The sequence below is a fragment of the Zalophus californianus genome, chromosome 4 (genome assembly GCF_009762305.2).
Source record: "Zalophus californianus isolate mZalCal1 chromosome 4, mZalCal1.pri.v2, whole genome shotgun sequence".
NCBI lineage: Eukaryota > Metazoa > Chordata > Mammalia > Carnivora > Otariidae > Zalophus > Zalophus californianus.
Window position 1 is genome coordinate 71,762,432 of NC_045598.1, and position 27,770 is coordinate 71,790,201.

Genomic DNA, 27,770 nt, shown 5'->3' on the forward strand with positions numbered 1-27,770 from the left:
AAGGCTGAGTAAGACTCCCATGATATGGCAAAAAGAAAAATCATTTTCTGGGAAGGTCATAAGTGATGGCTCCCAAGATATGAGAACATCTTCAAAGGCAAGAATACTTAGAGAAGTAAAGAGAGAATAATTTGGTGGAGATCTCATATTTAAAGATGTGAGGCAAGGAAGATGGAATAGTAAAATAAAAAAGTAAAATATTCAGAGAGGCCACATCTGGAAGAATATAGCAAATATCATAAATTAAGCATTTAAGTAAGAGACAAGATGTTCTTATTATTTATTTACATCTTCTATTTGCCCTGTGGTGAGAGAATCTGTCCAATGTGACATTTAGAATTTCCCTTGAAAGAATACTACAATTTGAGGTCAGATATTGATAGCTTAAATTATGCCTGCAAAGGATTTCTTATGTCATTCTGGAGTTAGGATATTACTCTATAGGAATAATGTCAGCTATATGAATAAAAATCAGAAATATTCAACGTAAGTTTGAGATAACACAAAATGTTCCCCTTCAAATGCTTTATGACAGAAGTTCTATAGCTGAGGTGACATCATCAGGATAGTGACATAAGTCATTCCTGAATTCAGCCATCCTCAGAAGAAGACCAAGTAGCAAGTATCCACATAAAAAACCGCCATTGTGAAAATCCCAGAACCTGAGGGTGAGGCTGAAGCACTGTCTTAGATCACAGAGTTACAGTGCTGAAGCACTGTCTTAGATCACAGTAAAAAGGTAAGAGTAAAGATTTCATTTTGATTGCATTGTCCTTTCCTCAGACCAGCACAGCACTGCATCAGGTGGCTCCCTTGGTTATAGTTACTCCAGTGAGGAAAAGAAAACCCAAAGTGGACATTCAGCTCCCCCAGTGTTATGGAATGCTTCCAGAGTAGCCCACTAAGGTCTTACTTCATGGACATCACTGGGGAAGCCTGGGGGCTTGACCACTGAGGATCAAATAGAGACAGAGGACAGAGGCAAGGATTATAGCAACCTGTACCATATCTTGGTGGACTGCATTCCTGTTTGCAGTAGCACCTGAGCAGAGATCCCAGTCAGTGATTCTGCACTTTTGCAGAGCTGAGTTGGTGGCTCTGTCTGGTTGGGAGCTTTGTTGAAGGGTTCTGCATGATTTGGGTCCCCAGCCAAAGGATTTGGGTCCCCAGCCAAAAGGCTGTGGAGCCCATTATATGGCCCTGAGTTGCAACCTTACCCAAGAGCTAACCATATACTCCCATCCCACTTAACCAAGATTGCCTGGGCATAGAACATGGGCAGTTGTGGAGTCCATACTATATATAGTTCTACTCAGGCAGGCAGCCAAGCCAGCAGCCCTGCCAAAATGCTGGGAATGACCACAGAACCTGAACAGTGGTAATGGGAAGCCTTGGAACCCAGCTTAAAGTACTGCCCAGCTGTGAAGCCTAGCCAACAGCTCTACCCAGCAGCAAAATCTAGCTTATGGGCCTGTACAATTACTAAATACAGCCTGCAACCTTGTATAGGCAAGAAGCCTGGGCTAAGTAGCCCTGCCCAATTACAAAGCATAGCCTTCAGCCCTGCCCAATAAAAGCTCAGACAGTAACTCCACACAACCATGGAGCATATAGTCTCCAACCTCAGCCAACACTGAGATACAGCTGAAGAGCCCACTTAACCAGAAAGCTTGGCAAGTGACCTTACCCAACACAGGGGCACAGCCGTGGGCTAAGTAATCATGAAGCACAGCCTGTGACTCTATACAAACTTGGGGCACAGCCTGTGGCTATGTCCAACTGTGAAGCCATGCCTGTGGTCTCATGAACATGGAGTTCAGCCAGAAGCACTATTCAGTTAGGGTGCACAACAGGAGACCTTGCCCGACTACAGAGTCCAATCAGAGGTATTGTCCTGCCAGGGAATCACCATTCCAGCACTCCTGCCCAACCAGGGTGCCTATTCACTGGCCTCCCTTGAAAATGAAGCCCAGCCAATGGGCTCATCCATCTGCAGAGAATAGCCAGTGACAACTCTCCCCAGCTCAGACCATGGGTAGGGGCCTTGCCCAACTGGAGACCTCAACAGTAAAATGTGCCTGCCCACAAATGCTACCAGTTAACCAGTCAGCTAAACACCCAGTTAACCAGTCAGCTAAGCAGATTGGTGAAGGACTTTCCTTGACAAAATAAACTTCTAATGTCTGGAAGAGGGACTTCTTATTCAAATGTGCAGATACCAGTGCAAGGATACAAGGACCATAAAGAATCAAGTAAAGATGACAACGCCAAAGGAAACTAATAAAACTTTAATAACTGATACCAGAGTAACGGAATTCTATGGACTTTCTGACAAAGAATTCAGAATAATCATCTTAAAGAAGTTCAGTGAACTCTAAGAACATAAATATAGACAAATAAAATTAGATAAACAATGCATGAACAAAATGAGAAATTGAACAAATAAATAGAAACCATAAAAATAAAGAAAACAAAAATCCTAGAGATGAACAATACAATGACTGACCTGAAGAATTCAACAGAGAACTTCAGCAGTAGACTCAACTGAGCAGTAGAATCAGTGAACTCAAAGACAAGTCATTTGAAATTATCCAGCGGAGTAAAAAGAAAAAAAAAGGAACAAAATAAAGGGAAAAAAATCTATGGTGCTTGTGAGACAGCATCAAGTGAAATACGTGTATTGTGATAATGGCAGAAGGAGAAGAAAAAGAGCGAAAAGTCTATTTGAAGATATAATGGCTGAAAATGTCTCAAACTTGGGGAGAGAAATAGACATCCAGATTCTTGAGGCTCAAAGGATCCCAAATAAGTTGAATCCAAAAAGAATAACTTTGAAACACCTCATAATTAAATTGTAAAAATCAAAGACAAAGGGAGAATTTTGGAAGCAGCAAGAGAAAAGCAACTTGTCACACAAAAGAGAGTCCCTGTAAGACTATATGTACATTTCTTAGCAGAAACTGCAGGCCAGGAGAAAGTGGAATAATTTCTTCAAAATATTCAAAGAAAAAAAGTTAACCAAGAATACTATACCCAGCAAAGCTGTCTTTCAGAAATGAAGAAGCTATAAAGACTTTCCTCAAAAAACAAAAGCTGAAGAGTTCACCACTAAACCTGTCTTACAAGAAATGCTAAAGGGCATTTTTCAGGCTCAAAAAAAGGGATGTAATTAATGTCATAAAACCATGAATGTATAAAACTCACCAACAGATGTAAATATATATTCAAAGCCAGATTCTCTAATATTGTAATGATTGTGCATAAATCACTTAACAACTCCAGTTAAAAAATTAAAAAACAAATGCATTAAAAATAATAACTAAAATAATTTGTTATTGTATCATAATATAAAAAGATGTAAATTGTAACATCAATAACCTGAAATATAAGGAAGGGAGAAGAAGTAAAAGTATAAAGTTTCTGTATAGTATGGAAGTTGTTATCTGCTTAAAATAAGATGTTAAAACATATTTTATGTGAGCCACAAAGAATGTAGTAGATACACAAAATTTTAATAAAGGATTAAGTCACACTGCTACAAAAAGTCATAAAATCACAAAGACAACACAAGAGAAAACAAGAAGACATGACCTATAAAACAGTCAATAAACAATTAAAATTAAATGTCAATAGGAAGATCTTACCAATAATTACTTTAGTTATAAATATATTAAATTCTCTAATCAAAAGATACAGAATAGCTGCATGGATAAAAAGACAAAACCCACTCATATAGACTCACTTAAGCTTTAACGACACACAGAGACTGAGTGTGAAGAAATGGAAAAAGATATTTCAAGCAAAAGAAATAAAGGAAACCAGAAGAAAGCAGGGACAGTTACACTAATATGAGACAAAACAGACTTTAAGCTAAATATAGTCATGAGACAAAGAAGGTCATCATATAGTGATAGTAATCAATAATATGTAATTATAAATATTAATAATATATAACAATTGTAAATATTTATGCACCAAACATTGGACCTCTTAAATATTGAAGCAAATACTAACAGAAATAAAGAAAGAAATAGCTATTCAACAATAGTTGGGGACTTTAATACCCTATTCTCTAAAATGGTTATATCATCCAGGCAGAGAATCAATAAGGCAACAATGGATTTGAACAACATGATAAACCAAATGTACCTAACAGACATATATAGAACATTCCATCCAACAGCAGCAGAATACACATTCTTTTTAAGTCAACATGAAACATTTTGAACAATAGATCATATGTAAGGCTACAATATAAGTCTCAACAAACTGAGGAAGATAGAAATTACATCAAGTATCTTTTCTGACCTCATGGTATCAAACTAGAAGTCAAAACAGGAGGAGAGCTGGAAAATTCACAAATATGTAGAAATTTAAAAACACAGTCCTCAACAATCAATGGATCAAAGAAGAAATCAAAAGGGAAATTTAAAAAATCTTCAAACCAACAATTGTAAATATTTATGCCCCCAACTTGGGAATACCCAAATACATAAATCAATTAATAGCAAATATAAAGAAACTCACTGATAAGAACGTAATAATAGTAGGGGACTTACCCCACTTACAGCAATGGACAGATCATCTAAGCAGGAAATCAACAAGGAAACAATGCCTTTGAATGATACACTGGACCAGATGGACTTAACAGATATATTCAGAACTTTTCATCCTAAAGCAGCAAATACATATTTTTTTCGAGTGCACATGGGACATTCTCCAGATCACATACTGGGTCACAAATCAGGCCTCAATCAGTAACAGAAAGACTTAGATCATACCATGCATATTTTCAGACCACAATGCTATGAAACGTGAAGTCAACCACAAGAAAAAAATTAGAAAGACCACAAATACATGAAAGTTAAAGTTAAAAAAAAAAAGAAAGTTAAAGTTAACCAGGAAAATATAAATAAAAAAAAAAAACACATGTAAGCAAAGGAAAATGAAAACCCAATAGTCCAAAACATTTGGGATGCAGCAAAAGTGGTCATAAGAGGGAAGTATATAGCAGTATGGGCCTACCTCAAGAAGCAAGAAAAGTCTCAAATATACCACCTAACCAACCTTACATGTAAAGGAGCTAGAAAAAGAACAGCAAATAAAGCCTATAGTCAGCAGAAGGGAAATAATAAAGATTAGAGCAGAAATAAATGATATAGAAACAAACAAACAAAAAAACCCACTAATCGAACAGATCAATGAAAGTAGGAGCTGGTTCTTTGAATGAATTAAAAAAATTGATAAACCCCTAGCTAGACTTATCAAAAAGAAAAGAGAAGGGACCCAAATAAAATCATGAATGAAAGAGGAGAGATTACAACCAACACCACAGAAATACAAACAGTTATAAGAGAATATTACAAAAAATTGTATGCCAACAAATTGGGCAATCTGGAAGAAATGGACCAATTCCTAGAAACATACAAATTACAAAAACTGAAACAGAAAGAAATAGAAAATTTGAACAGACCCATAACTAGCAAAGAAATTGAATCAGTAATCAAAAATCTTCCAAATAACAAAAGTCCAGGGCCAGATGCCTTCCCAGGCGAATTTTACTAAACATTTAAAGAATAATTAATACCTATTCTTCTAAAACTGTTCCAAAAAATAGAAATGGGAGGAAAACTTCCAAACTCATTCTATGAGGCCAGCATTGCCTTGATTCCAAAACCAAAGACCCCACTAAAAAGAATTACAGGTCAATATTCCTGATGAACATGGATGTAAAAATTCTCAACAAGATACCAGCAAATCAAATCCAACAGTACATTAAAAGAATTGTTCACCACAATCAAGTGGGATTTATTCCTGGGCTGCCAGGGTGATTCAATATCCACAAATCAATCACCATGATACACCACATTAATTTAAAAAAAAGGATAAGAACCATATGATCTTCTCAATAGATGCAGAAAAAGCATTTGACAACATACAGCATCTATTCTTGATAAAAACCCTCAACAAAGAAGGGATAGAGGGAACATACCTCAACACCATAAAGGCCATATATGAAAGACCCACAGCTAGTCTCATCCTCAGTGGGGAAAAAATTGAGAGATTTTCCTTTAAGGTCAGGAACAAGACAGGGATGTTCACTCTTACCACTGTTATTTAACATAGTACTGGAAGTCCTAGCCTCAGCATTCAGACAACAAAAAGAAATAAAAGCATCCACATTGGCAAGGAAGAAGTCAAACTTTCACTATTTGCAGATGACATGATACTCTATGCAGAAAACCTGAAAGACTCCACAAAACATTCTAGAACCGATACATGATTTCAGCAAAGTCGCATGTTACAAAATCAATGTACAGAAATCTGTTGCATTTCTATACACCAAATATGAAGCAGCAGAAAGAGAGATCAAGGAATCGATCCAATTTACAATTGCACCAAAACCTATAAGATATCTAGGAATAAACCAAACCAAAGGGTAAAAGATGCGTACTCTGAAAACTATAGAATACTTACAAAAGAAATTGAAGAGGACACAAAGAAATGGAAAAACATTCCATGTTCATGGATTGAAGAAACAAATATTGTTAAAATGTCTATACCACCCAAAGGGATCTACACATTTAATGCAATCCCATCAAAATACCACCAGCATTTTTACAGAGCTAAAACAAACAATCCTAAAATTTGTATGGAACCACAAGAGACCCCAAATAGCCAAAGCAATCTTGAAAAAGAAAAGAAAAGCAATTCTGGACTTCAAGCTATATTACAAAGCTGTAGTTATCAAGACAGTCTGGTACTGGCACAAAAACAGATACATAGATCAATGGAACAGAATAGAAAACCCAGAAATAGACGCACAACTACATGGTCAACTAATCTTCAACAAAGCAGGGAAGAATATCCAATGGGAAAAAGACAGTTTCTTCAACAAATGGTGTTGAGAAAACTGGATAGCCACATGCAGAAGAATGAAACTGGACCACTTCCTTACATCACACACAAAAATAAATTCAAAATGGATGAAAGACCTAAATGTGAGACAGGAAACCATCAAAATCCTAGAGGAAAACACAGCAGTACCTCTTTGACATTGGCTGTAGCAACTTCTTACTAGACACGTCACCAGAGGCAAGGGAAACAAAAGCAAAAATGAATTATTGGGACTTCATCAAAATAAAAAATTTCTGCACAGTGAAGGAAAGAATCAACAAAACTAAACAACAACCTAAGGAATGGGAGAAGGTATTTGCAAATGACATATCTGATAAAGGGTTATTGGGCAGAAGACATGAATAGACATTTTTTCAAAGACATAAAGATGGCCAAAGGACACATGAAAACATGCTCAACATCACTTATCATCAGGGAAATACAAATCAAAACTACAATGACGTATCACCTCACACCTGTCAGAATGGCTATAATTAACAACAAAGAAATAACAGGTGTTGGCAAGAATGTGTAGAAAGGGGAACCCTCTTACACTGTTGGTGGGAATGCAAACTGGTGCAGCCACTCTGGAAAACAGTATGGAGGTTCCCCAAAAAGTTAAAAATAGAAGTACCCTTAGACCCAGCAATTGCATTACTAGGTATTTACCCAAAGAATACAATAATACTGATTTGAAGGGACACGTGCATCCCTATGTATATACATATAATGGAATATACATGTATATAAAGGAATATATATATGTGTATATATATGTATATAAAGGAACACATATATATAATGGACTATTACTCAGCCACCAAAAAGAATGAAATCTTGCCATTTGCAGCTACATGGATGGAGCTAGAGAGTATTATGCTAAATGAAATAAGTCAGTCAGAGAAAGACAAATACCATATGATTTCACTCATATGTGAAATTTAAAAAACAAAACAGATGAACATAGGGGAAGGGGGGGAAAAGAGAGGGAGGCAAGCCTTAAGAAACTCTTAACTACAGAGAACAAACAGAATTGATGGAGGGGAGGTGGGCAGGGAATGGGCTAAATTAGTGGTGGGGATTAAGGAGGGCACTTGTGACAAGCACTAGGTGTTGTACGTAAGTGATGAATCACTAAATTCTGCTCCTGAAACCAATAGTATGTTAACTAACCAGAATTTAAATAATAACTTGAAACAAAAATTAAAACAAACAAAAAATCTTCAAACAAAATTGGAACCACAATATAGCAAAAATTTATGGAATGCAGCAAAAGCAGTTCTAAGAGGGGAGTTTACAGTGATAAATGCCTACTTTAAAAAAGGAGAAAGATCACAAATAAATAACCTAACTTTATACTTCAAAGAAATAGAAAAAGAACAAACTAAAGCCAAAGTTAGCAGAAGAAAAGAAATGATGAAGATTAGAGCAAAAGTAAATAAAAAGAAAACAGAAAAATTAGAGAAGAGATTAACAAAATAGTTGGTTTTTTAAATGATAAACAAACCTGACAAACACCAAGACAGAAAGGCCTCAAACACAATTAGAAATGAAAGAGAAGACATTATAAATAACACAGAAAAACAAAAGATCATAAAAGACTACTAATATACAATTATTTGTCAAAAAATTGGACAACTTAGAATATATCTATTCCTAGAAGCATACTACTTACCAAGACTGAATCATGCAGAAATAGAAAATCTGAACAGACCAATAATGAATGAGATTGAATAAGTAATAAAAAATCTCTCAACAAAGAAAAACCTAGCATTTCCTGATGAATTCCACCAAACACTGAAAGAAGAATTAATGGTAATATTTCTCAAACTCATCCAAAATTTTGAAGAGGAGAAATATACCCAAGCTCAGGTCAGCATTACCCTAATACAAAAGCCAGATAAGGATATTATAAGAAAACTACAGACCAAAGCCCTGATGAATATGGATGCAAAAATTCTCAACAAAATACTAGCAAACTAAATTCAACATCACGTCAAAAGGATCATACACTGTGTTCAAGTGGGATTTATTCCTAGGATGCAAGGATGGTTCACCTGCAAATCAATCAATATGATATACCCCATTCACAGAATTAAAGATAAAACCATATGAGCATCTCAATAGAAGCAGAAAGAGTATTTGACAAATTTCAATAACTTTTCATGATAAAAACTCTCAATAAAGCAGGTATAGAGGGAACATACCTCAACATAATAAAGGCCATATATGACAAACCCACAGCTAACATCATATTTAACAGTGAAAAGTTGAAAGGTTTTCCTCTAAGATCAGGAACAAGAGACCAAGGTGCCTACTCTCACCACTTCTATTCAATATAGTACTGGAAATCCTACCAAGAGCATTTATGCAAGAAAAAGAAATAAAAGGCACCAAAATGAGAAAGGAAGAAGTATAACTGTCTCTGAAGATGGCATTATCTTCATATACAGAAAACCCTAAATACTCCACAAAAAAACCTGCTAAAATTAATAAATGATTTCAGTAAAATTGCAGGATACAAAAATCACTTAGAAAACCCAGTCATGTTTCCATACACTAACAATGAATTATCTGAAAAAGAAAGAAAGAAAACATTTCCATTTACAATAGCATCAAAAACAATAAAATATTTAGGGATAAATATAACAAAGGAGATGAAATATCTATACACTGAAAATTGTAAGACACTGATGAAAGAAATTGAAGACACATAAATGGAGAGCTATCTCATATTCATAGGTAGGAATAATTAATATTGTTAACATGTCCATATTATCCCAAACTATCTATAGATTCAATGTAATTCCTATCAAGATTCCAATGGCATGTTTTACAGGAATAGAAAAAATCCTAAAATTCACATGAAACCAGAAAATACCCCAAATAACCAAAACAATCTTAAAAAATTAAAGCTGGAGGTATCACACCTCTTAATTCCAAACTGTATTAATACAAGACTACACTAATCAAAACAGTGTGGTACTGGCATTAAAAAAGACATACAGACTAATGGAAAAGAATTGAGAGCCCAGAAAAAAATGCACGCATATATGGTCAACTTATATTTGAAAAGAGAATGGTATATATATGGTTTATATATATGTGTACTGTTCAGTCACAAAAAGAAGGAAATTCTGACACTTGCAACAATATGGATGGACCTGGAAGTCATTATGTTATGTGAAATAAGTCAGACAGAGGAAAAAAAATTCTGTATGATCTCACATATGTGTGTTATCTAAAAATCTGAAATCATAGGAACAGAGAATAGACTGATGGTTGTTGCCAGTAGTGGAGAGATGGGGGAAATGGTGAATGGATACAAACTTCCAGTTATAAAATAAGTAACTCATAGAGACATAATGTACAATGTGGTGACTATATTTAACAATACTGTATTGTGTATTTGAAAGTTGCTAAGAGGGTAAATCTTAAAAAATTTCACCACACCACAAAAAGGTAATTAAGTAAAGCAATGGATGTGTTAACTAACCCTATTTGGTAATCATGTGTGTGTGTATAAAATCATCACATTACACACCTTAAATTTACACTATGTTACTTGTCAATTATATCTCAAAGTGGGAAGAAAAAAAACTTCAAGGACTTGTGTGACACATGGAGAAAGTGTCTTTCTTCCTTGGATGTTAGCTAGGCTGATTATCAGTCCCTGGTTTGGCCCTCTCTCAAGCCACAGTTCCACACCTTCAGTTATCCAAAGAACATCTGAGAAAATCAGAATGTGTGTGTGTGTGTGTGTGTGTGTGTGTGTGTGTGTGTACATGTAGAGGACTGAGTTCACGGAGTACTCAAAAATGAGCTCAGCAGTACTTACCAGAGGGCCCGTTAGACCTGGTCTACCCAAGGGCCCTGAAGCCCCTGGTAAGCCTGTCTCTCCTTTTTCTCCATCCTCTCCGGGAAGACCCCTTCCTCCGGGGTTCCCCTGTAACCCAGTAAAAATTTTTAAGAAAGGGAAAGCAATAAAATAAGTATACCACACAATAAGCAGATTTTTGTTTGGGACATAAAAATAATCATGTAATTATGTAATATTTGAAAGATTTCACAAAAAATATCTACTTTTATATGTAATGAGAAAAGTATAATTTACCTTTAATCCATCTTTTCCTTGGAGACCTTCTTCTCCAGGAGCTCCTGGTTCACCCTATTTTGTAGCAAAAACAGTAAGATTATTTTGCTAAATTGCTCACCTTAACTTATTTTTTGCTCCTGGTATCTATAGAAAGTAGCAGGTTTGTGTACATTTATTCCTACTTCTAATTTATTTATAAGGAACATTTGGCAGTATAATAAGCTTGATATAATTTGCTTGGAATAGCTCTGAAGATGATTTAAAGAATCAGTATTGTAAATTCAAATATATATAAGATAGGCCCAGAATTTTAACTTTAGATTATTAAGAGAAATACGCATTCATTTGGTAGCTCTGAAAATTTATACAGCTAGACCTGCGTTTCCTGAGTTCAAGGACTATAAATACTGTATCTCTTAAAGTTGTAGTACCTTCCTATACTGAATTAAATGGATTAATATGACTTAATTCAGTTAAAACTAGATTTTTAGGGTCTGTATTTTTTTGCTTAACAAGGGAAAGGCAACAATTAAGACCCTGGTACATCAAGAAGCTGTCTTCCAGATATAGAACTTAACAGAAAAGTAAGCCATAGTCTATGAAGATATTAAAGTAATACTGGCTCTCTTGTTACCTAAAATATTTACAAGTGAGTTAGTTAGTGCATCTTCACAGTTGTTCCTTTGCTCCCACCACTGACACTTCCATCACCCCAACCTCAGACTGCCCACCCCTCTGCAAATAAAGGGCAAATGAAAAAGAAACTGGATGTAAAACCTGTCTCCCTACTTTGCCTTTTAGTATGCAAATGTATTTTGAGATTACCTTGGGCACTGTTTCTTGGGAAAAAGCTTACCACAGCTCAAATTACAGGCTGTCTATATTAGAATAACTTCTGTAAACTCTCTAATCATACTTATTTACGATTATTTCCTTGAATCTTGTTAACTTTGTGACTTTAGATTTTTGTTGTTGTTTTTTCAAACATAAATTAGGTTTTAATCATTTGTTTGCCTTGTTAGGTCAGGAAATATCCTGAGAGCTGATGACTGTTATTTGTGAATTTCTTCTTAATGTGAACATAAGTGACAATCACAGCTACTCTGCATTATGTGTAAAGCATTCTACAGAGTACGCTCCATACTGAGAAAAGGATGTATGAGGTTAGAACTCCAAATGCTACTAAATGACAATGTGAACAGGGTCTGGCATGCAGCCTTTAAAACTAAGAAATAAAGACAAACGTTTTTCTGTTATGCACCAGAAAGGTTTAACCATTATGCATTTTCTGAAGCTTTATTTATCTAAGTTTTGAGTCTCTGAACCACTCAGGCCTGTGCATTACAAAGGTTTCAGTAGACATTTACCCGTAACCCTGGTTCTCCAGCAACTCCAACATTGCCTGCAGGTCCAACATTTCCCTGAAGAAACAAAGGGAAAGATTAAAACTTTTTTCTACTAAAACAGTATATCTAATAATTATGGAAGGTGTATCATGAGGATAGGGCTTTCAAAACACTTCCCATTTTTTTTCCTTTTCCCCAGATTAATTTATTGATAATAAATTGCCCCATTAGCTTTATCATTTGTATTTCTTCTCTCTTTCTCTCTCTCTCTCTCTCACACACACACAGACTCAGTACATAGATAGATGATAGATAATATTTTTTTCTGACTCATTTGAAAACACTTCCCATTTTTATCTGCTCTCCTTCACTTGCTTTCAAGATGATGGGTATTTGCCAAAACATGGCAAACAGGGGATTCAGTGGTAAAAGTTTAGAGACCCTTTTACTATTTAGGAAGATTACCTTTGCACCTGGTTCACCTTGCAGACCAGAGTCTCCCTCAATACCTGAAGGTCCCTGGAAGAGAATGATTTGACACATCATCTGTATATATTTCTTCACCAATTACAAAGGCAATAACAACCTCATAAGAAGATCATAGTAATTTGTAGCCCAAGGGTGAGATGTATGTCCAGGAAAATATTTGTGTTTCCACTTTATAAACTTGATGGCATAAGACCAGATAATTCTGGGATCATTTAACAGTTCAAATGCCAAAATAACATCACCTGAAGTCAGGACTTTTAAGACCAATTTCTTCTATTCTTCGCGTCATCCTTTAATTCTTGGTCAAAGACAAACCACCTCCGATTTCCCCTTCTAATTTCCTACCCACATATTCTTACTATTCTCAGTGTTTTTTACTTTTCACTCTTCCCATCCATTTCTGTTGAGCCCTCTGGAGCACACTTCCTTTAAAAAGTTCAGTTTTCTTTATTCATTTCATAAAAAATATCACACAAAGATGATATGAATTTATTCACATTTTAAAAGATGTATATGGCAGCTTTTCCACTTTCCTTTTGTGGGCGGGTCCAGGTGGGGAGAATTTGGTTCCTTTTACCTTGAAAACATACAACTTCTTGCAACCTCTGGCTATCTCTAGGCCTGGAGCTCCTACAGCTACTGTGGTATTGTTTGTTTGTTTCCGAGATACTGATCTTGTGTTTGAGCACACTAAGCGTACCCCTCCCCTCTTCCCTTCCTCATTCCCTCTTTCTCTTCTCCTCTCTCTTTCACTGTGTGCGTGTACTTATTGTATGCATGTATATGCATAACTATAAAAACACACATGTATTCTGTAATTCCCATGTTTTTGGAGTAGAGGGGTAGCTTAAAGCATTAACTCACAACACACTCTTGACAAAAAGCTTCCTGTTTCCCTTCTATCTTTCAGTGATTCCTCAGTAGTTCTGATCCATGGGTGATATTCTTCCTTATAACTATTAGAGCTTAAAGTATCTTTTATGTCATAGTATTTTAGATAAGAGGAAGTTCAGTTTTCCATTTTGACTCAGCTTCTGCAATACATATTCACTTTGCTTTTTTTCTAAAATAAAAGCTACCCATGCACAACAGTACAGATGGAATGATAATGAAAAGCCCCAGTCCCATTCCTCAGAGGCAACTACTTTTTTTTTTATTTTTATTTTTTCAAAGCTTTTATTTATTTGAGAGAGACACACACACACAGCGAGAGAGGGAACGTAAGCAAGGGGGAGGGACAGAGGGAGAAGCAGACTCCCCGCTGAGCAGGGAGGCTGATGCGGGTCTCTATCCCAGGACCCTGGGATCATGACCTGAGCCGAAGGCAGACGCTTAACCGACTGAGCCACCCAGGAGTCCCAGAGACAACTACTTTACGAAACAATTTTTGTTTTCCTAGTGGTTACTTCTATAACTCAAAAATTGTACCTCTACATCTCGATGTATCACCTTGCTAAAAGTTTAGTTTCCTTATTCTCCCTCCATTTTACCATCATTTCATAATTTTTTAATAGTTACATTATTTAAATTCTTCTGTGGGTTAGTTTTGTGACTTCTTTACTGTTACAAGAGACAGTACAGTACAGGACTTAAGAGGAAAAATTATGAAGTGAGACTGCCTGGGTTTCTGCTCTGCCTCAGAAATGACAGAATTTAATATCCTACTTTAGGATTCATATTCTTTCTTGAGAGAGAATTCCAACTCTCTTAGAACTTCTTCCATATTAAAATTGCTTTCAGTGTCACAGATCTCCTCTGGTTCCTAATTTCTCCCAACCTGTCAGCTCCTCTTGGCTTTCTTTTATTCCTTTCTTAAACGAACTCTAATAAAGATCTGAACTCTATGCTGTTTCTTTTCTTATACCAATCTTGGATTAGCACTTTAAATCATCTCCATTTCTATTTCCAGTTGAACACTGCTGGGAAAAAAATTACACACTTGTGCAAAGTGGCATCATTACATGTTGAGAGGCATAGTGGCTAAGACAATGGGTTGTGGAGAGAGACTGCCTGAATTGAAATGTAGGCTGTACCACATGACTCCTAGCTATTGCCCTTGAGCAAGTTACTTAACCATTTTATGCCTTTGTTTCCTCATCTGTAAAATGAAAATAATAGTTGTATCTATCTCATAGGGTGTTGTCACAATCCATTAATACAGCAAAGCACATAAATACTGCTAGGCACATAGAAAGTACTTCATAATTGTGGGTTTTTGTCATCATTATTATCAATATAATGCAAATTCATGGTCTCCTACTAAAAGCTTGACTTTTAGTAAGGTATATCTGCTCTTTCACTTGCCTGTAGTCATTTCCCTCTCCCATTATCTTCAACCACTATTCTAAACCAGCAAATTTGCCTCAACTGACCTACTCAACCCCTACTCCTTATCACAACATAATTTTTATCTCCTACTCTTTAAAAAAAAAAAAACCCTTCTAGTTATTAGGTATGACTTTTCTCAGCTTTCTTTAGGCTCACAAGATGTGGCATAGTATAGATTATCAGCATCAATTTTTGAGTCAGATGTGGATTCAAAGCCAGTCTCTCCTACTTCTTAACCATTACCTTGGGCAGATTAACAGATGATGACCCCCATCTCCCTAATATTCCTCTTTGGTCTCATGAAAGGTATTTGCCAACCATCCTGTTGCGCAGCCTAGAAATCTGGGAATAATTTTTGGACTTCTCTTTCCCCTTTACTTCCCATATTCTACAAATATGAAGGTTCTGCAGAATTTATATAGAAAACATTTCTCAAATCCATCCACTTCTCTCCCTTTCTATCCCTATACTTTAGTTTAGAAGTCCATCGTTTCTTGCCTAGTTGAATGCAATGGTCCTTTATTAGGTATTCATGGCTTCACTCCTGTCCTATCAAATATATCCTCTGTGCACACGCTGCTAGAATTATCTTATCGTCCAAAAAAATAAATCTGACTTTATCACTGCTCTGCTTATCATATCTTACAATGACTTAATACAGCCCATAAGATAAAAAATTTAAGCATCTTAACAGAGTACACAAAACTTTTCATGATCTAATGATTTTTCCATAATTTCATCTATTACCACACCTTGCTTTGACTTTCAAAGAATCCATATTGCCTTATGTTTGTATGTTCTTGCTCATACTATTCCTTTTTTCTGGAATTTCCTTATCCTTATTTAGTCTTTTCATATGGCTAACTCCTACTCATTTCTTAAAAGTCGTCTCATCACCACCACACATTCCCCACAAGTCGTCTTCTTCCTTGTATCTAGGTGGAGTTAAATGCTCATTGCCATGTTCCTATACTGACCTGTGAATATCTCCATCACTGGCTCTAATACACTGTAATGTAATAATCTTTTATATGACTATCTTCTGGAATGAATTATAAACTCCTAAAGGAGTCAGGGACCATATATCAGCCATCCTTGTATTACCAGTGGATACAAAGTGCACAGCAAGAAAGCATGGCATAATCATGGAATTAAAAATAGGTCAACAAACCTGGAGCACGAGGGGGAGGAGAAGAGCTTTATTGGTATGTGGCTGAACAGGTCTGCATTAAGTCAGATAATGTAGAACATTATTTATCATGTTAAAAAGTTGGCATTTTGTTAAAGGTCATGAGAGCTATAGAAAAATTCCAAGGGGAGGAATGATATGACAAAGAGAAACTGGCAACAATTAGCTAAGGAATGATAGAGGTTGCTGGAGACATGTAATAAGAGCAGAGGACTAGAGCACTGGCAATAGGGATGAAAAGGAAAGGATAAAATTGAGACGCTGTGGGGGCTGTGGGGGCTCATTCAGAGGGAAATGATGGCTGACTGGAGAAAATAAAGTAGGAAGAGGAGGCTGGGAAGACTCAGTTTTGGGTTGTTGGACATAAGGAGTATCTTTCAATGAGATGGGAATAAAAGGAGGAAGAACAGCAGGAAAGTGATGGGTTTGGTTTAGATATTTTGAATTTAAGATGTATGTGGGCTATTTAGGTGCATATGTAAAAGACAACAGGGAATCAGTAACTGCCGCTGAAGAAAGGCATGAGTTAGAGCCATCAAGATGAGAGCTCTAAGAATAATATTGGTAATTAAAGTCATTGTGATAATATGATTGCTAGGCTGAGAAAGAAGGACAGCTTCACATCAAGACTGAGAAGGCTAATGAGAAGGTAAAGAGCAGAATCAAAAGAGAGCAGTTTCACAAAAGCCAAGAGAGGAACTTATGTCTAATTTATTTACAGCTAAAGTTAACAAACAACAGAAATGAAGTAATTGGATTTTATAATTATAATGAGTATAGTTTATTGTTCCAAAATATATCCTAAATAGGGGTCACTTTTTAAAAAAAAGATTTGTTTATTTATTTGAGAGACAGCATGTGAGTGGAGGGAAGCAGAGAGAGAGACAATCCTCAAGCAGACTCCCTGCTGAATACGGAGCCTGATGCGGGCCTTGATCCCAGGACCCTGAGATCATGACCTGAGCCGAAATGAAGAGTTGGACACATAACACACTGTACCACCCAGACAGTCCAGGGGTCACTTCTTAATATTCTTCTATAAAGGAGATATAACATCTTAGAGTGAAGGGTTATCGAGGTAACTCTAAATGAGCGAAGGGTAAGTGTTATTCACTTTTTGTTGTCATTTAAATGGGCTGTTAAGAGAACTTCATGTGTACAGGCAGTAACCTCCTTGACATAGGCTGTAGCAACTATGCAAATATGTCTACTGCGGCAAGGGAAACAAAAGCAAAAATAAACTTTTGGAACTTCATCAAAATAAAAAGCTTCTGCAGAGCAAAGGGAACAATCAACAGAACTAAAAGGCAACCTAAGGAAAGGGAGAAGATATTTGCAAGTGACATTATCTGATAAAGGGTGAGTATCCAAAATATATAAAGAACTTACAAAACTCAACACCCCAAAACCAAATAATCCAGTTAAAAAATGGGCAGAAGACATGAACAGACATTTTTCCAAGACATACAGATGGCCCACAGACACATGAAAACATACTCAACATCACTTATCAGGGAAATGCAAATCAAAATTACAATAACATATCACCTCACACCAGTCAGAATAGCAAATTAATAAGAGAAGAAACAACAGATGTTGATGAGGATACAGAAAAAGAAGAACCTTCATACACTGTTGGTGGGAATGCAAACTGGTACAGTCACTCTGGAAAACAGTATGGAGTTTCCTCAAAAAGTTGAAAATAGATCTAACCTTCCAGCAATTTCACTGCTAGGTATTTAGCCAAAGAATACAAAAATACTAATTCAAAGGGATACATGCACTCCAGTGTTTATAGCAGCATTATCAACCATAGCCAAATTATGAAAAGAACCCAAATGTCCACCAACTGATGAATGGGTAAAAAAGATGTGGTGTATATATACAATGGAATACTACTCAGTCATCCAAAAGAATGAAATCTTTTTTTTTTTTTAAAGATTTTATTTATTTATTTGACAGAGAGAGACACAGTGAGAGAAGGAACACAAGCAGGGAGTGTGGGAGAGGGAGAAGCAGGCTTCCCATGGAGCAGGGAGCCCGACGCGGGGCTCGATCCCAGGACCCTGGGATCATGACCTGAGCCAAAGGCAGACGCTTAACCGACTGAGCCACCCAGGAGCCCCAAAGGAATGAAATCTTGCCATTTGCAACGATGTGGATGGGGCTAGAGAGTATTATGCTAAGCGAAATAAGTCAGAGAAAGACAAATGCCATATGATTTCACTCATATGTGTGATTTAAGAAACAAAACAAATATTCACAGGAGAAAAAAAGAGGAAAACCAAAAAACAGTTTTAACTATAGAAAACAAATTGATGGTTACCAGAGGGGAGGTGGGTGAGGAAATGGGTTAAATAGGTGATGGGGATTCAGGAATACATTTGTTGTGATGAGCAGTGGGTGCTGTACGTAAGTGTTGAATCACTAAATTGTACACCCGAGACTAATATTATACTGTATGTCAAGTAACTGGAGTTTAAGTAAAAACTTAAAAAAAGAGAACTTTATGTGTATAAAATTAGATTCATAAAACAGTCTTCCCTACTTTTAATGGAATTTTAGGCTTTATTTTCTGAATATGAAACACAACACTACAGAATTATTCTTTAAATATATACCTAATATATCAACTTTACCTTGAGAAGTCTTACAAAAAGTACTGGGTATTGACGAAATAACAAAAAAGAGCCACAAAAAAAGTTACCTCAGCACCCATTTCTCCAGGAGGTCCAGCATCCCCTTGCAACCCTCGTGGTCCCTATAAAATTTAAGATCTGAGAATCAAAGTTTACTCTGTATTCCGATTAACGTATGCATCTAAATATGGAATTTTTAATATATAATATGTAATAGAACACATAATACATTTATCAACTTTTTGTATAAACAATTATAATTTATAGTTGATTCATCTGTTGCGTGTGTGTGTGACTAGAAGGCTATGTTGAGATTCAAAAGAAAAGGAAAGAAAGGACACTACCTTTCATGCTTTCATTCCTTAATTCACTCGTCCATTCAATAAACATTTATGAAGCATCTCATAAGTATCAAATATCATACTAAGGGCTTTCAAAAGTTATCTTATTTGATGGACATGACAATTATATTTCTACTCAATATTCATGGCAAATATGTGACAAACAAAATAGCATTTTTAAAGAAGCAAATATATGGTCTCCAATGAAATAAAAATATGTTAGAGTTTGCCTGATGTCGGACTTTATCATGGCAGTGAATCCAGTTCAAAAATTTCTCTGTTTTACATGAACAGATATAACAATGTTTACCCATATGATTTAATCATTAAGGTGCAATAAAATGGATATTGGGACTTTTATTGGAATCCTGGTCACTGTAATACTGAATAGTATAATTTTAAGTAAACAAATACTGAATATTCAGTTTATTGCATAAACATTAAATTGGCTAAACCAAAAGGATCTTCTTAGTGTGTGGAATCCATTTAACTGGCTAGAATTATTTTAGATAGATTAATACTTATTTAGCAACTACAATATAATGCTATTTCTCCAGCCATTCAAAGAAAATACTTGCACTATTTCACCTTTCTGGAAAGATAGTAGAAAGAACGTGTTTTCTTAGATTCAGAAAATAACAAGATAGTTAAAATTATCTGTGAGATTATACTCCGTAACAATTTTGTGAATACCTCACCTTTAAAAAATGTAGTAATGGAAAGCAAAGTGTGCTATGGTTGGTTATCTTAAACTGTTTTCTGAATTGTTACAGTCAGTAATGTTCATTTTAATTATTTGAAAAGTATGATAAAACAAGATTAAGCACATTACCCATAATTCTACCATTCAGAGGCGACACTGTAAATATTTTTGTATATTTCCTTCTAGTTCTGTTGTGGGAGCATACTTACAAATAACTTTATATCTCCCTGTTTTACACTTACGATTCTATTCTGAATATAGACATTTTACCATGTTATTATAAATACTTCCTAACAAATTGTCCAACAGCTACATAACATTCCATTTATCTCATATTCTGCAGTACCATAAATTAGTCATATTCTTAATACCAGACATTTATATTGCTTCTTTATCTTCTTTACAGTACAATTTTACTTTACTGGATTTATCATATGCATGTTAGACTCTTTATCAGTGAATGTTAAGGTCTGTAATATCAGGTGATATGGTCAAATAGCTGAGATAAACATTGGAATGATAGGACTGCAAGGCTGGTATGCAGGGGTCACATATGTCGTCTCTACTCAATAGTATAGCTGTTAAAGGTATTAAGAGGTCCCTGTTGCTTTTCAGTTATGGCTTATTAAACATTATGTATAATATTTTAAAATTTGTGAATTCCCCTCAGAATGTGTTTCTACACTATTATAAACACACTGAAAGAAACATGTCTGTGCAGAAGTCTGTGTGTATTCTGCATTTTCTCCCTTAGAACAGAGTCTGAAATGGTACCATTATTTGGTCATGAAGTCAAGTAAATTTCCTGAAATGTTCAATAATTAACATTCTGCAAGCAATATATAAAAGTAAAATCTATTTCATTGAATCCATGCCAACACAGAATATTATTTTTTAAATTCTTCATTAATTTGATGGACAATCTCTTATCTTAAAATGTGTATATATTTGACTATTAGTAAGGTTGAATATTGTTTTTGTTATTTGTTTTTCAGCTATCTGTGATATTCTATGTGTTTCTTGATCATGTCCTCTGCCTATGTATTTTGGGAATCATTTAAAAGATTTGTATGAGTTTTTTATGTGTTGTGGTCATGAACTTATAGGCATCCTATTTTACCATTAACATCTGCCTAGTATGTAGTTTGTCATTTAATTTTTTTATATATTGTTAAAAATAAACTTTCCCCCCTAAGTATGATCACTGTAGAATACCTGGAAACTCATAAAGTAAAAATGATCCAAAATAACCACTTAAACCACTTAACATTTGCTGTAGTTCCTTAAATCTTTGAGCATAAAAAATTTGGGATGAGAGAAATTTAAAATTTGTATATGTTAAATCTGTTAGTCCTTGAGGACCTTTTCCATCACATTTAAGGTTAAAACATCTATTTCCATGTAATTATTCTATATTATTTCTTTTAAAATCTACCAGCCCTAATCCTCCTTTTATGGCAGGTTAAAAATATTAAGCTATTTTGCCTGTTTGTTTTTATAAGTTATTCTTATGATAATTAAATCCCACACCTGATTTACACGGGTAATGGGATTTTTGAATGGGACTGTGTTAACTCTAATAAATACATTAATTTAAAAAATAGTCTTCTAGTTAGAAAATAATTTGACTTTTTACTTAAGTCTGTTTCTAGGACTCTTAATGAATTTTTGAAGTTTTCTTTGTATGTGTCCCATCCAATTCCCCTTAAGTTTATCCTTAATTATTATGTTTTGTTTCTAGCTAGAGTGGGATATTTTTCTATTATATTTTATTACTTGTATACTATATGTATAGCAGAAAAACGGATTTTTAAAAAATGTCTATTTTACGTCTTGCCATTATATTACTCTATCACAGAAATTGAAAAATACAGAATTAACTCTTTAGGTTTTATAAGTTTTGGGGGGTTATTTAAATTTTCTCTAAATAATAATGCTTTCCTTCCCTTATATGATCATTTCTATGTCATATGCCACTACACTAGCTAAAACTTTTCGAATAATGTTAGATAATATAGTGATAGTTGGAAATGTTATATTGTGGTTCCCATGCTTCTGGTGTTTCCATATTTCCTAGTAGGTTGGGTGCAGATATAAGATAAGCCACTTTACTTTATTACAGAACTATGTTTGATGTTACTAGAATATTTTGTTTCAATTAATAAACTTTATTTCTTAGAGAAGTTTTAGATTTACAGAAAAATTAAACAGAATGTACAGAGTTCCCATATACCACCCTTGCCCAGTTTTCTTTATTATTATTAACATCTTGCATTAGTGTGGTACATTTGTTAAAATTGATTAATTGATATTGTACACTTAAAGTTCATAGTTTACATTAGGGTTCACTCTGTGTGAACACAGACACAGAGTTGTACAGTTGTATGAGTTTTGAGATATGCATAATATCATGTATCCATCATTATAGTAACATATAAAATAGTTCCACTGCTCCCAAATTCCCCCGTTTTCCACCTATTCATCCCTGGTCCTCTACCCCCAAGACCTGGCAACCACTGTTCTTTTTTACTGTCTCTATAGTTTTGCCTTTTCCAGAATTTCATATAGTTGGAATCATACGGTATTTAGACTTTTCAGACTGGCTTCTTTCACTTATCAGGATGCACTTAAAGGTCCCTCTGTCCTTTTGTGGCTTAATAGCTCTTTCCTTTTTATTGATGAGTAGTATTTCATTGTATGGATGTACCACAGTTTGTTTATTCATTTATCTTTTGAGGACATATCAGCTGCTTCTCATTTGGGCAACTATGAATAAAGCTGCTATAAAGCATTCATGTGCAGGTTCTTGTGTAGGCATTAAGTTTTCCAATCATTTTGGTAAATACCAAGGAGCATGATCACTGGACCATAATGGTAAGAATATGTTTAGCTTTGTAAAAAACTGCCAAGTTGTGTTCCAAAGTTGGCTGTACCATTCTCATTCTGTATTACCACCAACAATGAATGAGAACTCCCATTATTCTACATCTTTGCTAACATCTGGTATTGTCAGTGTTCTAGATTTTAGCCATTCATACAGGTGTGTAATGATATGTTATTGTTGTTTTAATTTGCAATTCTCTCTAATGACATATGATGATGATAAGCATATTTTCTTATGCTTCTGTGCCATCTGTAGGTCTTTGGTGTATTGTCTGTTCAGATCTGTTGCCCACTTTTTAAATTGATTGTTTGTTTCCTTATTGTTAACTTTTAAGAGTTTTTTCTATATTTTGCATACAGGTCCCTTATCAGATATGCATTTCACAAATGTTTTCTCCCAGGCTGTCGCATGTCTTTTATTCTCTTAACATGTCTTTCACAGAGCAGAAGTTTTTAATTTTAATGAAATCCAACCTATCAATTTTTCCATTCATGAATCATGCTTTTGATGTTGTATATAAAAAAAAGTCATTGCCAAATCCAAGGTCAATGAGATTTTCCTCTTATGCTATCTTAAAGAAGTTTCAGTAACACATTTTAAATTTAGGCCTATAATCCATTTTGAGTTAATTTTTTTGAAAAAGTATAAGGTCTTTGTCTAGATCCTTGTTTTTTGGTTTTGCTTTTGTTTTTATGTGGACACCTAGTTGTTCCAGCACTATTAGTTGAAAAGTGTTGCCTTGGCAACTTTGTCAAAGATCAGTTGACTATATTTGTGGACTTCTATTTCTGGGCTCACCATTCTGTTCAAATGATCTATTTGTCTTTTCCTACTACATTGTCTTGAATACTGTAGTGTTAGTGTTATATTAAGTCTTTATGTTGGATCGTGTCAGTCCTCTGACTTTGTTCTTCTTCAATATTATGTTGGCTCCTCTGGGTCTTTTGCCTTTCCTTATGAACTTGAGAATTTCTTTATCAATATCCACAAAGTAACTTGCTAGTATTTTGACTGGAATTGCTTTGAATCTATAGTTGTGACATCCTAACATTTACTCTTCCTATCCATGAACATGAACTATCTCTCCACTTATTTAGATCTTCTTTTATTTCTTCAGTCAGTTTTGTAGTTTTCCTCACATATATTCTGTGTACATTTTGTTAGATTTATACCTATTTCTTTTTTATGTCTGATAGTAATATAAACGGTGTTGTGTTTTAAATTTCAAATTCCTACACTACACTACATCAAAAACTAATGATGTAATATATGGTGATTAACATAACAATAAAAAAATAAAAAATACATTTCAAATTCCAATTGCTTATTGTTGGTATATAGGAAGGCAACTGACTTTTGTATATTAATCTTGTATTCTGATATCCTGCAACCCTGTTATAATTGCTTATTAGTTCCAGGAGTGGTTTTTATTGGTCAATTGCTTGGGGTTTTCCACATAGTTGGGTTCATACCTACTATATTTTTTTACTGTTTTCTATTTGTTACTCATGTTGTTTCTTTCTTTTCTTTCTTTATCTTCCACTCTTTTTTAACCATGAATTTTAAGTGATTCCATTTTCTCTCTTATTTTATCATATCAATTATACTTCATTTAGAACATTTTTAAATGTTCTAAATGTTCTAATTAAAAATGCTCATCTTTAAACTCTCTAGAGTTTGCAATGTATATTTACAATTAATCCAAGTCTATTTTCTCAAATAACACTATACCACTACACTTATCCATAGGGTATGAGATTAAATACAATGTTGTGATTATTATTTTGTACAAACTACCTATTCTAGTAATTAAGAATAAGAAAGAAAAAGATTTGATTTTACTTTTATATATTCCTTCTAAAGTTCTTTCTTCTTCTATCCTAGATTCTCATTTATATCACTTTCCTTCTCTCTGAAGAATTTAACATTTCTTACAAGGCTGGTCTACTAGTGACAAATTCCATTAGTTTTTGCTTGTCTGAGAAATTCTATTTCTACTTCACTTTTAAATTCCCAGGCTGAAAATTTCAAAATCTCTGCTATATCTGAGTCTGTTCCTGATGCTTGCTTTGTCTCTTCAGACTGTTTTTCCCCTTTTTGCATGCCCTGTAATTTTTTTGTTGAAAGTCAAAGACAGTGTATAAGGTAAAAGGACCTGAGGTAAACAGGCCTTCAGTGAAAGGTTTTAAGTTATCTGGTTGGGAATTAGGCTGTGTTTATTGTTTGCTGCACTATGGTGTCAGGAGCTAAATTTCCTCCTACTGTCATTGTTTTTGTCTTGTCTGTTGTCTTTAGGCTTTCCCAGAGATGCCTTAAATAGGGTTTGGGTCTGCAGTTCTTTTAGCTGTAATCCTCAGCTATTATACAAGAGCCCTATTAATGTGATGGTAAGTTATAAGATGAGGAGAAGCACTCTATATAGTTTTATGATTAGGTCTCAGTCTTTCAATGAGCCTGAGTTGGGTATTTTCTTTCTCCCATGTTCAAGTCTAGAAGCATCTAGGGTTGGGGAACTGCTCTTCTCCCAAGTTCAGTAGGCTTCCGCAAAAACCCAAATCAGTTAGACTCAGATAAAACAATTTCCCTTGAGGGCAAGCTTTGTTAAGGAGAACAGAGCACTCTGAGTGTATTTCAAAATGGTTACTTTTCCCATCCCACTGCTAGAAGAAACAGGTATGTCTCTGAACTTTAGAGTGAGAACCTAGCAGGTCTTTTGGTGGTAAAACTCAGGGACATGTGGCTCCTTGCTTCAGACGGGGTCCCTTCTTAGTTTTTTAACACTTATGATAGTCTAAATTGTGTCTTAAGCAATTTGTCAATTTTATATTGACAAATATAATCATAGTTAAAGTTCTCCTACCATCCAGTTATGGCCTTCTGCTCCTGGTAAGCTGTCGTTCTCTATATCCTCCTGTCTCTCCAGTTTTCAGGCAACAGTTGGTCCTTTGACCTCAATGATCTAAAAAAGTGTTGATTTTCAGTTTGCTCAGCTTTTTCCTTGTTGTAAAAAGGGGGATGACAGCTTCCAAGCTCCTTACAATTCAGACCAGAAACCATTTTTTTTTTAAGATTTTTATTTATTTATTTATTTATTTGAGAGAGAGAGAATGAGAGACAGAGAGCACGAGAGGGAAGAGGGTCAGAGGGAGAAGCAGACTCCCCGCTCAGCAGGGAGCCCGATGCGGGACTCGATCCCGGGACTCCAGGATCATGACCTGAGTCGAAGGCAGTGGCTTAACCAACTGAGCCACCCAGGCGCCCGACCAGAAACCATTTTACTATAATTTTTAACAAATCAAAAATAGTTGAATTTTATTTTATTTATTTATTTTTTTAAAAGATTTTATTTATTTATTTTACAGAGACACAGCGAGAGAGGGAATACAAGCAGGGGGAGTGGGAGAGGGAGAAGCAGGCTTCCCACTGAGCCGGGAGCCCGATGTGGGACTCGATCCCAGGACGCCTAAAGACTGGGCCACCCAGGTGTCCAAAAATAGTTGAATTTTATTGAGTACTTGTTTCTAGCATTTTCCTACTATATCTGTAATATGTTATATTATGGATTTCTTAATATTAAGTAATTTTTGCCTTTTTAAAATTCTTCTTTCACTTCATTTATATTTCATTTCAGTCACTTATTTCTTTATATATAGTTGAATTTTACTTGAAATTTTTGGTATTCGGCTGAAATTTATCTTTAGCTTTTTCTGTTGGTGCTATTTTTGTCTGATTTTAGTACTGTCAAAATTCTACTGAGACACTGGTCTTTTATCTTTTGCTTCTAGAACTGTTGCCATTTTTTATATCTTCATAAGTAATTCAATGGCAGGTTTTATCACATACTTTTAATTAATCTGAGAATCCTGTTAATTATCTTTTAAGGTGAGTGGAAATGACTTCTGGTATTCAACTAAGGAAGTGTATCTAGAAAATAATGGTTTTTAAGTTGGAGGGCATATTGTAAAGCAAACTTATCAAGAATTGATTTTTTAGAAACAACAGCATTCCCCTCATGTTCCTTTTTAAAGGCAGTTTTCAATGTTTAAAGATATCAAAAATATTTATTTGGGTCAGCCAGAAACTTAGGACTCACTTTACATATGGACAGTCTATCTCCTGTTGATTTCATATCTCCTTTTGAATCTTTTATATCTATCCACTTCTTTTCTCCACTAATCAAAAGCATTCTACCATCTCTTATTTGGATTACAACAGAAAGCAGTGCTTATCCACTCTTAGTCCCTTCCAATTTGTTTGAGTGATCTTTACAAAACAATAATATGATTATAAAACTAGCCCTATCTCTTCAATGACATCCCTTTGTTCTTATGATAAAAATATAAATCCTTGGGAATAGGGCCTGCAAAGCTACATGTTTTGTCCCCTGCTTCTTTTTTCATCTTCATCTTACACTTACATCCCACCTGACTCTGTGCCATTGCCATGCTAGCCTTCTTTTAGATCTTCGAATAAATATGCAGAGCTTCCTCTCAGCTCATGACTTCTCTCTAAAATAACCTTTCCCCATCTTTGCCTAAGTAATTACTATGCATCCTTCAGATCCTAGCTCAAATGCTCCTCCTCTGGAAGCCTTTCCTAAGGACAGTTTCTCTGTTATACATTCTTTTAGAATTGAATTCCTACTTCACAGGATTTATCTCAGTTTGTAATTATCCATTAATCTCTGTGATAATTTAATTAGTATATATTTCTATCATTAGACTGAAACCTACATATTTACCACTACATTCCAAGTGCAGGTACTTAATAAATAATTGTTGATTGAATGAATGAATGGCCAACTATCCAAATCCCAGTATTTGCATTGCAATGAGCAAACTGGTTTTGGAACTTGTCT

The 27,770-nt window shown here is 35.0% G+C and overlaps 1 protein-coding gene across 1 annotated transcript in view; it reads right to left on the minus strand.

Annotated features, from left to right (window-relative positions):
* COL24A1 (collagen type XXIV alpha 1 chain) overlaps positions 1-27,770 on the minus strand; it is a 414,236-nt gene that overhangs the window by 104,189 nt on the left and 282,277 nt on the right. The window contains exons 35-39 of the mRNA XM_027615241.2: positions 19,053-19,106; positions 12,805-12,858; positions 12,361-12,414; positions 11,012-11,065; positions 10,736-10,843 (exon numbers count right to left, since the gene is read on the minus strand). Of these exons, the coding sequence (XP_027471042.2) occupies positions 10,736-10,843; positions 11,012-11,065; positions 12,361-12,414; positions 12,805-12,858; positions 19,053-19,106 (324 nt within the window). The remainder of the gene's footprint in view (positions 1-10,735; positions 10,844-11,011; positions 11,066-12,360; positions 12,415-12,804; positions 12,859-19,052; positions 19,107-27,770) is intronic.